Genomic DNA, 11,682 nt, shown 5'->3' with positions numbered 1-11,682 from the left:
GTGGTGCTGGGCAAGTCTGGTCAGGGTGGGGAGGGTCCAGACTCACTGTGAACCCAGGGGCCAGGAGTAAGGGGAGGGTCCAAATGCTGGGGATGCCAACTGACCAGGTCTCCCCAGGTGCAGGCTGTGAGGCTGATCGCTGAGGGCAGAGCCCCCAGACTCCCTCAGCCGGAGGAAGGAGCCACCTATGAGGGCATTCAGAAGAAGGAAACAGCCAAGGTGAGTGCCAGGGCCCTGCCCACCCTGAAGCCTGCCTGTGCAGAGCTGGCGTGCAGAGGACGTCCTGGGAAAGCTGGAGTTGAGACTGGGTGGTCAGGCTGTGATTGTTTACGGCCAGAGGAGAGGGCAGCCCAGGTGGGGGACGCATGAGCAGAGCCGTGGAGGAGGAGGCATGTGGCACCTAGACTGGCAGGGAGCCGGGTCCATCCGGCTCCTCCCTGTTCCTCTTTAGGAGGAATGGGCAGGCAGGGCCCCAGGGAGAAGAGCTGGGGGATGAGGAATGTGAAAATCAGCTATAGTGCCAGAAGTCTCTAAGATGAGGCACAAGAGAGAATCAGTTCCATGGAGCTGTCACAGGGAGGGGAGCCTTGGGGGCCTATGGGCTGTATCTCTGCTCAGGGCTAATGGGTGCTCTGTGGGGGTCTATGTGAGCCCCGTAGGTGAGGAGAACCTGTTGGGGGGCCCAGGGGATGGGCCTGTGCTTTGTGCTGGGGCTCTGTGTAGGGCCTTGGCCATCTTAACAACAACAGAACATTATCTTCCCAAACCATCCTGAAGTTTACCCTACCGGTGAAAGACTGGGGGTCAGAACCCCCAGAACTGGGGCACCAGGGAGAGGCGCAGCCCAGTTCAGGACTCAGACTTGTGTCTGATTGGAAGTGGACTTCCCAGTGCCCTCCCCTGGGCTCCACCCACTGTCCAGGGGTTAGCAAGGCAGGAGGGGAAGGCAGGGGAGGGCAGAGGTGTTGTCCAGATGTTCAGGAAGTGGGCTGAGACCAGCTGAGCACACACGTTCTGTCCACAGATCAACTGGGAGCAGCCAGCAGAGGCCATTCATAACTGGATCCGCGGGAATGACAAGGTGCCAGGTGCCTGGACAGAGGCCTGTGGGCAGGTGTGTTCGTGCATGGCAGGGATTGGGCTGGGTGCACTGGTGTGCCCCACTGGCTGCAAAACTATCAAAATATGTTTGAGCTGGTTGGCAAGTCACCGCTGCCCTGACCCCCAGCCCCACTCAAGTGCCCCCAGCCACTTTGGCCCCTCCCCCAGGGCCATGAGACCTATCTACCATCCGTCAGATACCCTGGCGGCTGAAGGGTAAAGGTCCAGCACAGCTCGAGGCCTTCAGGCCTGCAGCAACCCTGGGGTTGAGCTGTATTGGTTGTAAAATATTTTGACTCTCACCCCTAGGCTCACAGAGACCCCAAGTCCAGCTCTGACTTGGCCCCCCAAGGGGGAAGGGCAGCATGCTCAGAATAGGGACTGAGCAGTGGGCAGGCCAGATGCTGAAGACGGGGGGCCCCGGGGCTCACAGGCTCTTGTGAGACATCAGGGGCTGGCAGGACTGTGAGCAGGGACCTTCATCTGTGCTCCATGGAGGGCAGTCCTGTCCGCTACGAAGCCCTGCATTGTCCAAACCCCTGACCACTGACCAACTGCCCAGTCTGTGTCTTGGGAATCTCTCTGCTGCCCTTGCCACAAGACCCTTTGCAAAGTGACTGGTGCTTGGTGATATCCCCAGGGCAAGTGTCCTCACTCCATGATGCCTTAAGCAGATTTTCTCCTGATGTCTGTCCACCTGAGGTCTGAGGCCACAGCCGTACAAAGGGCCTGGGGTACACGGAGTTTGAGGGCTCCCTGAGCCGCCGAGGCTCCTCCGGGTCTTGTCTGTGTCCCTGGAGGCAGAGTTGTCGGAGCTGTGCTCTGCTGCTGCCGCTGTCCCGGCCCCTTGTCCCCCGAGCTCTGCTCAGCCCTGCCTGGCTGCCGGCATGGGGCTTCTTCCCAGCCACCATCTTCTTTTGGTTTTCCTGTCCTCGACAGAAACTGACGTCTTTCAACTCCACGCTGAACCCCACGGGCCTGGTCCCCGAGGGAGAAGCGCTGCCCATCCCGGGAGCCCATCGGCCGGGGCTGGTCACCAAAGCCGGACTCGTGCTCTTCGGGAATGACGACAGAATGGTAACGGCGCTGCTGCGGCCACGCGGCCACACTGTAGGCTCAGGCCACACACACTCCTGTCCAGGGCTCGGGCCCGCAGTTAGACCCCAGGCTGCTCTGGAGAAAACAGGAGAACATGAGACCGCGGGCTCCAAGCATCCGGAAAACTGCCCCCTGCTGGGTCGGCCAGCTTCCGTGTTCTGGGGAGGCCAGCCCCTTAGCTCTTCCTGACCAGGCGCCTGGGCCAGCGCTGGGTGCCCTGGGAGGGTGTCGGAATCAAGGAGAAGCCCTCTCCAGGGAGCCCTGAACTGGGGGCCTCCTTTTAGTTCTACAGAGTGTCCAAGTGCAACCGGGTATGGTCACGGAACCTCTGTGCCTCAGTGTCCTTTTTGAACAGGGGTGCCATGCCAGGCCCGTAACATGCTCTGATTCCTATTAGCAGACTCAGCAACTCAGAGTAACAGCTAATATTATGGAGCACTTTCTGTACACACTGTTTTAAAACAAGTCGTATGTATTAGATTTAATTTTCCCAACAGCCCTGTGAGATATGTATTAATATTACAGCCATTTTACAGAAGAGAAAACTGAAGCACCGGAATTTAAATAAGCTGCCCCGGGTCACTCGAGCTAGTCCGCGGCAGAGCTGAGATGCAAAGCCTCACCTTCGGGCTCCAAGGCCCACGAGTTGGCGCGGTACTCTGCCATTAATGCTCACTCCACGCAGTGGTCGAGTAGGGGCAGGGAAGAAGGAGGACAGGCAGGGGTCTCCGAGCACTTATGGGAATTTCAGCAAACCCATGGATGCTGACCTCGGCTACGCCGCTGTGTGCAGGCAGGTGGAGTGGGGAGCAGCTTTACCTGGGACTGGCGTTTGCTCGCTCAGGGGGCCCATCCTGCCGTGCACTGCCATCAGTGTCTGTGAGTCACAGTGGGTGGGTGTTTTAGGGATTCCTGACCGATATCTGTCTTGGATCAGGGTCCCTAGAGGCAGCGTCTGAGGCGGGAGTTCTCAGGCGCGTGATTTACCCAGGGAGTGCTCTTGGAAAATCGTGTACAATGCGGAAAACGGGCTAAGACTAAGGATGATGCTGAGCACAGACATGGGTTCCAGAGCAGTCCAGCCCTGGTCTGACCCCAGGGCCCCGGTCTCTGCAACAGGAATTGCATCTACCGATTTTGACCCGCACCCTCACGTCACTCAGTCCTCACTTTCCGCTGCCCTGGGCTGGGGTGGAGGGCAAGGAGGCACAGCCCCTGGGCCTCTCTGTGCAGGACCATGCTTGTACGCCAACAGCGATTGAGGAGGGTGCAGGTGTAGGCCACTAACAGCCCACCCTTGCAGCAGCTGGAGGATGGGGGCACCAGCTGGGAGGGGCTCTAGGGGGCTCCTGACTGTGTGCTCCCTGATATTCACAGGGACAGCAAAGCAAAGGAGGCAGCCTTGGTGGAGACTCTTGGTTGAAGCCTCTCTCAGGAACCTCCAGCTGGATCTGGCTGGGCTTTAGCTCACAGAAAGCCCCAGAACATCTTCAAAAGACAGCAGGCTGGGGGTCACGCAGGGAACCTGGCTCCAGTTCTGTCAGGCGTACCATTCCTGTAGACCACTCTTATCAGACAGCGATGTCCTCTACGCGTGTCCTTCCTCCACTCCTCTTCCCACCTCTGTGCCCCAGGGGGGCATCTGATGACCTTCGCCAGATGTTTCCAGGGCGTTTCTAGGAGCTGGGCTATGGGGTGATGAGTTTTCTCAACTGACTTTCAAAGTAGTGCATGGACTCCTTTTGCCTAATGAGTAGGCATCATTTTTATAGAAACAATAAACTCATTGTATTTAAAAAGAAAGTGAGTGTGGTGGAGGGTGAGTGACAGGGAGAAGTGAGGGGCGGGGACAGGCATGAGCTGTAGTTTCCTCTTTGTCCCTGGAATAGCAGCCTGAACTCTTCTCCTCATCATTGATCTGAGCCTCCTGGTGAGGGTCGGGGTGAAGCCCGTGTGGAGTGCCTTCTTCCCTGCCACGAGGGCGACCACAGGGCCTGTGAAATCCTTCCTTACGCAGCTGCTGGTGAAGAACATCCAGCTGGAGGATGGCAAGATGATCCTGGCCTCGCACTTCTTCAAGGGAACAGACAGCAGTGCCCTCGAGCTGACAGAGGCAGAGCTAGTCACCGCGGAGGCTGTGCGGGTAAGAGCTACCTTGAGGGCTGCCGTCTGGTTGGGCAGATCGTGCACTGCACGTGTGTTTTATGAATCACACTCCCTGGGGTTGGGCTGTGCGTACCCTCTGTGGGTGTATGTGCTGGCTTCAGGCATAGTTGGTTCTATGTGGTCTTGGGGCTTCCTGATGTCCCCTGCCCCTCCTTCCTCTGCCACTGAGGCCCTGGGATTTGGCCAGCTGGGTCTGACTCTTCTAAGCACTCAATGTCAACAGTTGACAAATGAAGCCCCTGGAATAGCTGAGAGACAGGTGCCAAGCCTATGGCCCTGTGATGAGAACATGTGCACTGGAACCTTCCAGAAAGGCTCCCCCAGAGGGAGCATCCTGTGCTGGTCAGGCAGTCTCAGGCTCCAATCCAGCTGCCCCGTGTGATGCTGGAGAGCACTTTCCTCTCTGAGTCTCAGTGTCTTCCACTTGAAGTCCAGTCAGTGGTCACTTCCCAGAGCTTTTCCTGCCCTTCCTGCTCCCTCCATCCATCTCCCTCTCCCCAGAAGCCATGATGTTAATGAACAGATGGCATTGATGGATTTTCAGCCCTTCACTCATTCAGTCGTGTATTCAGCTACTCATCTAAGAAATACATACTGAGTTCCTACCAAATGCCAGGCCCTAAGCCAGACACTAGGAATATGATAATAAGCAATGTCCCTGATGTCATGAAGTGTCCCTTCTCATGGGAGGAGAGCCACTCAACAACCAAGAAAAAGAATAAAATAATTTCAGGCAGTGAGAAGTGCTATGAAGGGGTGATGATGGGAACGAGGTCCCTGGAGGCTGGGGGACAACTTTAGAAGGAATGGTCAGGGAAGGCCTTCCTGGACGAGTGTGGGGGTTAAGGTGAGACAAGTGGAGAGAGAGAGTCTGGAGGAGAACCTTCCAGACAGAAGGAATAGCCAAAGCCGAGGCCCTGAGCGGGGAGGGCCCTCCCTGTGTTCAGAGCCTCGGGACGGCGGTGCAGCTGGAGCGTAGGGCAGAGGCCGTGACGGAGGGAGGTGGGCCAGGAGGCAGCCACGTGGGTGACTGGGCGTCGATGACAAGTGCAGAAGGCAGGACTCAGCAAGGGAGGGACACGAGGAGTTCACACTGCTCCAGGGGGCACCAAGAACTTCCTTAGTTGAAAGCTGAACATTTTGAATGTTTGTAATAAAAAAGGCTATTTATTCAAAAGATATTCTTGGAGCACTTGCTGCGGCCCTGGCCCTGTGCTTGCCCTGGGGTCAGAGGCCAGCTGGACAAACTGACCTGGAGCTTACAGTCGAGTGGCACTCGGGACGGTGTGCGGTTGTGTGTTTGTAAAGCCAAGCCTGAGTCAAAAGATGCTGCAGTTGTGTCCTTCATCTGTGCGATGGGAAGAATCACCACCCTCGTGTGTGGTGGGAGAGGAGAAAACGTGTCTGGAAAGGGTCGGTTTGTAGCACCTATTAGGATCTCAGTAAATGCTGTCAGTGAACCTCACGGGCGTTGTAAGGAAAGGAGACCCTCCTAGAGTCTCTGAGCTACTCTACACTGAGTTCCAAACACTTCAGGAACTGTCCCATATTTAGTTATTATAACAACTCTGAAGTCGGCGCTGTCATTCCCTTCACTTCCCAGCTGAGGAAGCGAGGCGGGAGTCACGGCTAATGAGGGCTGTACTGGGATTGGATCCCAGGTGGTGGGGCTGGTGTCTTCGCCTCTCTTTGTCCTTGTGAGCATCATTATCATTACGCCTGCTGGTCAGAGCTGGGCTGGGCTCTTTCAGGACGTGGTCTGGAGGCGAATGGGGTGGAGAGGCCAGTGTGGGTGGTTGTAGCTACCCTGTGTTGGTGGAGAGGGCCCAGCCTGGTGGCCATAGCAGGGGTCAGCCTGTGTTCTCCATTCAGCAGAACTTACCAAGTGCCCACTGTGGGCTGGGGCATGCTGTGGGCGACCAGCCCAACCTCACACCCTCCTGAGCCGAGGCCATGCAGGGCACTGCAGATGGCACAAACGATGCCCTTACTGAGCTCCTTCTGTACTCCAAGCGCTCTGCCTGCCTCACGCAAGGATTCCTCCCACAGCTGTTACTAGCCCCATGCATGGATCAGGAAACAGAGGCACCAAGAGGCTGCCTGCGTCTCCATGGCTTGTCAGGAGCTGAGCCAGGATCTGAATGAGGCTGTGTGGCTTCGGGGTGCACTGCCTCTCAGAGGTTCCACACACATGCCGTATGGGCTGGTGCATCTCATGGGCACCGTGCAGCCACGTGTCCACACACCAGCAGGTGACTGGTGATCCCAGGCTGTGGGAGTCTCAGGAGGGCAGCCTCTGCCATCGGAGCAGTCCGTGATGGTTTCGGGGAACAGGTGATGCAGCAGTTGGCCCTGAAGGATGCCCAAGATTTAAACATGAGCTGGGGGTGCAGGGAAGGGCGTCGCCGGGGCTTGAGGACCCAGGAGGAGGCCCAGAGAGCCCGCAGCAACAGAGTGGATACAGGGAGTGGCTTGACATGGCTGTTGACGGTCACAGAGGATGAGAAGGACAAATCTGTGACACCTTTCCAAGAAAGAAAGAGGGAGCCAGGGAGAGGTTGGCCTAGAGGTCACGGAGGGCCAGTCTTGATTGGGCCTGCCCCCTCTTCATCCAGGCCAGTGACCGGCCGTGGCCTGGAGCTCAGACAGAGCATGAGGCCCCTCCCGGACGCTGTCCTGACAGGCCTGCGCGGGAGCCTGCCCAGAGAACAGTTGTCCCTTCCTGACTCGCCAACAGTCTTCTTGGGAGACAGAGTGCTGCCCTCTCAGGTGTCACTGCCCTTTGCACGCTCGTCCGTGAGGCTGGCTGGTGGGCTCCGCTGCTCTCCACAGGTCCTGAGACAGAGGAGCACAGAACCAGCTAGTTTCTAGTGAGGACAAGACCCAGGCCTCCTGAGCTACATCAGTGCACCCCTTCACCCACAGAACTACCCCCTACTTTGCTCTCCCTTTCACACTGCAACATCACACAGTAGAGTCACGCTGGGGACACCCAAACCCAGATGACAGCACCAAGGAGGGGCCAGGTCTGAGGGGGGCTGGGGAGCACCTTGGCCCTGTCTTCTGGATCCCCAGCCACACCCTGAGCTCTGGCACGTCCGTCCTCCTGCCACCCCTGGACTCGCGTGGGGACCCCAGGGAAGCTGTGGTGAAGGTGACTTGGGCATGAGAACAGCAGCTGAGTGGCCTGGGCTCTTACATCCCCAGGGAGACGGTCACTCCAGGACTGTCAGGCTGTCTGAAGTGGACAGAGAGCCCATCCTGGACCCCAGTGGTCCATGTGCACATCAGGAGGTGCTCTCACCTCGGACGCCTGCTCTTGGCTCCCTGGGAGCTGTGTTCTCACAGTGCCTGTTTTTCAGAGTGCCTGGAAACGGATTCTTCCCAACGTCCTGGAGGTGGATGACTCCACTGATTTCTTCAAGTCGGGGGCCGCGTCGGTGGACGTTGTGAGGTAGGCCCAGGAGTGGAAGGGTCCTATCCCAGGTGTCTGTGGTTGTGTCACAAGTCACCCAAAACTGAGTGGCAGGAAACCACAACCATTTGTTATGCTCGTGGGTCGTGTGCTGGTCAGAGATCCAGAAAGGGCCTGCATGTGCAGGCCTTGGGGGGCCGCCTTGAATGGCTGCAGCCAGTGGACTGGCGTGAGTTGGGACAGCTGGGCAGGGATGTCCTTGTCCAAGGTGGCTTCTCACTGCTGTGCCTGGTGCCTGGTGTCACAGTGAATGCCCTGGCACTCGGACTTCTAGGTGGTGGCTCACGGCTCTGAGAGCGTGGATGCCAGAAAACAAGGCAGATGCAGACCTAGCACAGAAGTTACATCATATATACGATGTAGATATTGTGTCATATGTATCATATCTAACAGGAGTTATATCTTAATCAAGATACAGACACCAGCCTCACCCAGGAGGTTCCCTCCTGTTCCTTTCGAGTCAGTGGCCGCACGCCCCATGGACAGTCTATCGCCGTAGATTCGGTTACCTTTTCTTCACCTTTGTATGAATTGTCCTGCTTGCCATTTAGCCATGTGTCAAATGTGTATAAAGGGAAGAATGTGAGATGTATTAAGAAGACCTTTGCTTGCAAGCAGCAGTAACTTAATCGAAACTAGTTTAACCAAAAAACAAAAGTCAAAAAGTCCACAGTAGCTTTCTTTAGGCATAGCTGACTACTCCAAAGGCTCAAATTATGTCATTAACATTGTCACCATCTGTTGCCTCATTTTGGGGCAGAATTTCTCCTCACAGTGACAAGATGGCTACACAGTAGCTCTGGTCTAATTTCTTGTCTTTTTAACATTCCCAGTGAAAAGGGGGATACTTTCCTGGCAGTTTCCATGTAAGTTCTAGACTTGAACTTGACTGACTCTGGTGGAGGCATGTGGCCCAACAAGAACGAAACGCTCCCTCCCCCAGGAGGAGACATCTCTGATTGGCCAAGGCTAGGTCATGTGCCCACCTCTGGAGCCAAAGATTGAGTTGACTACATTCAACCCACATCTCTGGAAAGAGGGGAGAAGGTTGTTCCCTTGGAAAATGTCAATGCTATTCCCAGAAGCAGAGGAAGTAGGTGTTGTGAAGGCAGAATCAAAGATGTCTACTACACGTGGGGAGAGGTGGTTTGTTTTTTTTTTTGTGAGGAAGACCAGCCCTGAGCTAACATCCGATGCCAATCCTCCTCTTTTTTGTTGAGGAAGACTGGCCCTGGGCTAACATCCATGCCCATCTTCCTCTACTTTATATGGGACGCCGCCACAGCATGGCTTAACAAGTGGTGCGTCGGTGCACGCCTGGGATCCGAACTGGCAAACCCCGGGCCGCCGCAGCGGAGCGCGTGCACTTAATCGCTTGCGTCACCGGGCCGGCCCCAGGGGAGAGCTTTTTGTGCTTCAAGAAGGTACAGAGGAAACTCTGTGGAGCTCAAGTAGACAAAAATTCATGTACACAATTAAGAAGGAAGGGTGTGTTATTAATATGGTGTGCAGAAGAGTTTCAGAGAAATGCTCAGCTGAGACCCGCATGTTGGTGCCATCAGTAGAGCTGTAGAGTGGGCAGTGCCAATCAGAGCAGCACACTGGTGAGGGAGGGATCCAGGATGGAAGAGGATGTGTGAAATCCAGTCCCACGTGGATGCAACAGGAGACTTTCCAAGACCTGCGGGAGAGAGCGAGGAGGAGGCTAACATTTATGCTCTGGGGGGAGACAAGAACACACGTGCAGTCTGACCAAATTGAAAAGTCCACCTAAGGCTGGACAGAGTAACACCACGTGATCCTGACTACAGGCCTCTCCCTTATTTTAATGATATTGTGATGGAAAGCTTCAGATAAATGGTAATTAGAGGAGTTGCATGCAGTCCACCTGGGGGAGGTTCTGGGCGGATCTTAGCAGGGGTTGATGCTGAAGAGTAACTGTGAGTTCATGAGACTCGGGGATGTGTATCACACCAGTTAGTTTTTGCTGTGTAACAAACCACCCAAGACATAGTGGCTTAAAACAACACCATTTCTTTAGCTTGTGGTTCTGTGGGGTCCACAGTTTGGACTGGGCTCAGCTGACCTGGGCCAGACTCAGCTGATGTCAGCTGCCAGGCCAGCTGGGGGCTGGCTGGTCTAGGATGGCCCCTTAAGCAGGCTCGCCAGGCTTGTTCACGTAGTGGTGGCAGGGTCCCAGGAGTGAGAGGGTCTTAGGAGCGTGAGCACATCATGTCCACTGCATTGTATTGGCCAGTGCCAGTCCCGGGGCTGGCCCAGCTTCAAGGAATGGGGAAGTGGACTCAGCTCCTAACGGCAGGTGCTGCGGTCACACCGAGGCCAGGACCACAGAAGGGTGCAGCGCTGCAGCCGGTTTTGCAACCTGCCGTGTATATAAGAGGGTGCACCGGGCCTGTGTGCTTGGAAATCGCACACTACGGGTCTCTTGTATCTCACTCTGACTTATTGTGTGGTTAATACGAAGTATAAAATCAATGTTTTGTTCAAAAATAATGCTAAGAAGAATTTCAGACACCTGAGAGAAGGATATCCTGAGGCCAAGCCAGGCCTGCGTAGAGCTTCTGAGCTGAGGGTGGTGGAGGGTGCAGAGAAAACTGATCCTGCTCTTAGTAAACAGTTAAGAGCATGCATCCTTTTTTATTGTGGTAAAAACGTAAAACATGAGATCTACCCCTTCATAAGCTTTTAAGTGTGCATTACAGTATTGTTAACCATAGCACAATGTACTTGCTGTACAGTATTGCTGTGCAGCAGATCTGTAGAACATTTTTAACTTTCATGACTGAAACTTTATACCCATTGCACAGCAACTCCGCATTCTCCCTCTCCCCAGCCCCTGGCAACTACCATTCTGCTTTCTTCTTCAAGGAATGTGACCACCTTAGATACCTCATAGAAGTGGAATCATAGAGTATTTGTCCTGTGACTGGCTTATTTCACTTAGCATAATGTCCTCTAGGTTTACTATGTTGTAGCATATAACAGGATTTCCTTCTCTTTTAAGGTTGAATAATATTCCATTGTATGTGTAGACCACATAATTTTCTTTATGCCTTCATCTGTCTGTGGACATTAGGTTGTTTCCACCTTTTGGCTATAGTGACCAATGGACATTTGAGTGCAGATATTTCTCTGAGATCCTGATTTCAATGCTTTTGGATAAATATCCAGAAGTGGGATTGCTGGGTCATATGGTAGCTCTATTTTTAATGTTTTAAGCAACCTCCATACTGTTCTCCCTAGTGGTTGCACCGTTTTACATTCCCACCAGCAGTGCACAAGGGTTCTAGTTTCCCGTATCCTCGAGAGCACTTGTTTTTATTTTTTAGTAATGCCACCCTCATAGGTGTGAGGTGATATCTCATTATGGTTTTGACTTGCATTTCACTGATGATCAGTGATGTTGAGCATCTTTTCATGTTGCAGTTGGCCATCTATATATCTTCTTTGGCAAAATGTCTATTCAGGTCCTCTGCCCGCTTTTTAATTGGATTGTAGTCTTTTTGCTATTAAGTTGTTTGAGTTCCTTATATATTTTGAGTATTAACTCTTAATCAGATAAATGGTTTGCAAATATTTTCTCGTGTTCCATAGGTTTCCTTCTCACTCTGTGATTGTTTCTCTTGCTGTGCAGAAGCTTTTTAGTTTGATATAGTCTCACTTATCTACTTTTACTTTTGTTGCTCATGATTTTGGTATAATATCCAAGAAATCATTACTAAGACCAATTTCATGAAGCTTTTCCTCTATGTTTTCTTCTAGGAGTTTTACAATTTCAGATCTTCGTTTAAGTCTTTAATCCATTTTGAGTTGATTTTTGT

At 53.8% G+C, this 11,682-nt stretch overlaps 1 protein-coding gene across 1 annotated transcript in view; it reads left to right on the top strand.

Annotated features, from left to right (window-relative positions):
* Positions 1 to 1,126: 1,126 nt before the first annotated feature.
* LOC106800282 (cytosolic 10-formyltetrahydrofolate dehydrogenase-like) overlaps positions 1,127 to 11,682 on the top strand; it is a 35,845-nt gene continuing 25,289 nt past the window's right edge. The window contains 4 exon segments of the mRNA XM_087431698.1: positions 1,127 to 1,153; positions 2,041 to 2,178; positions 4,217 to 4,342; positions 7,728 to 7,819. Coding sequence (XP_087287824.1) covers positions 1,127 to 1,153; positions 2,041 to 2,178; positions 4,217 to 4,342; positions 7,728 to 7,819 — 383 coding nt within the window.

Source organism: Ceratotherium simum, chromosome 5, assembly GCF_057802395.1.
Source record: "Ceratotherium simum simum isolate JZ-2026a chromosome 5, ASM5780239v1, whole genome shotgun sequence".
Lineage (NCBI taxonomy): Eukaryota > Metazoa > Chordata > Mammalia > Perissodactyla > Rhinocerotidae > Ceratotherium > Ceratotherium simum.
The sequence above is the reverse complement of the archived record's forward strand: the minus strand, read 5'-3'. Positions and strand labels throughout refer to the sequence as shown.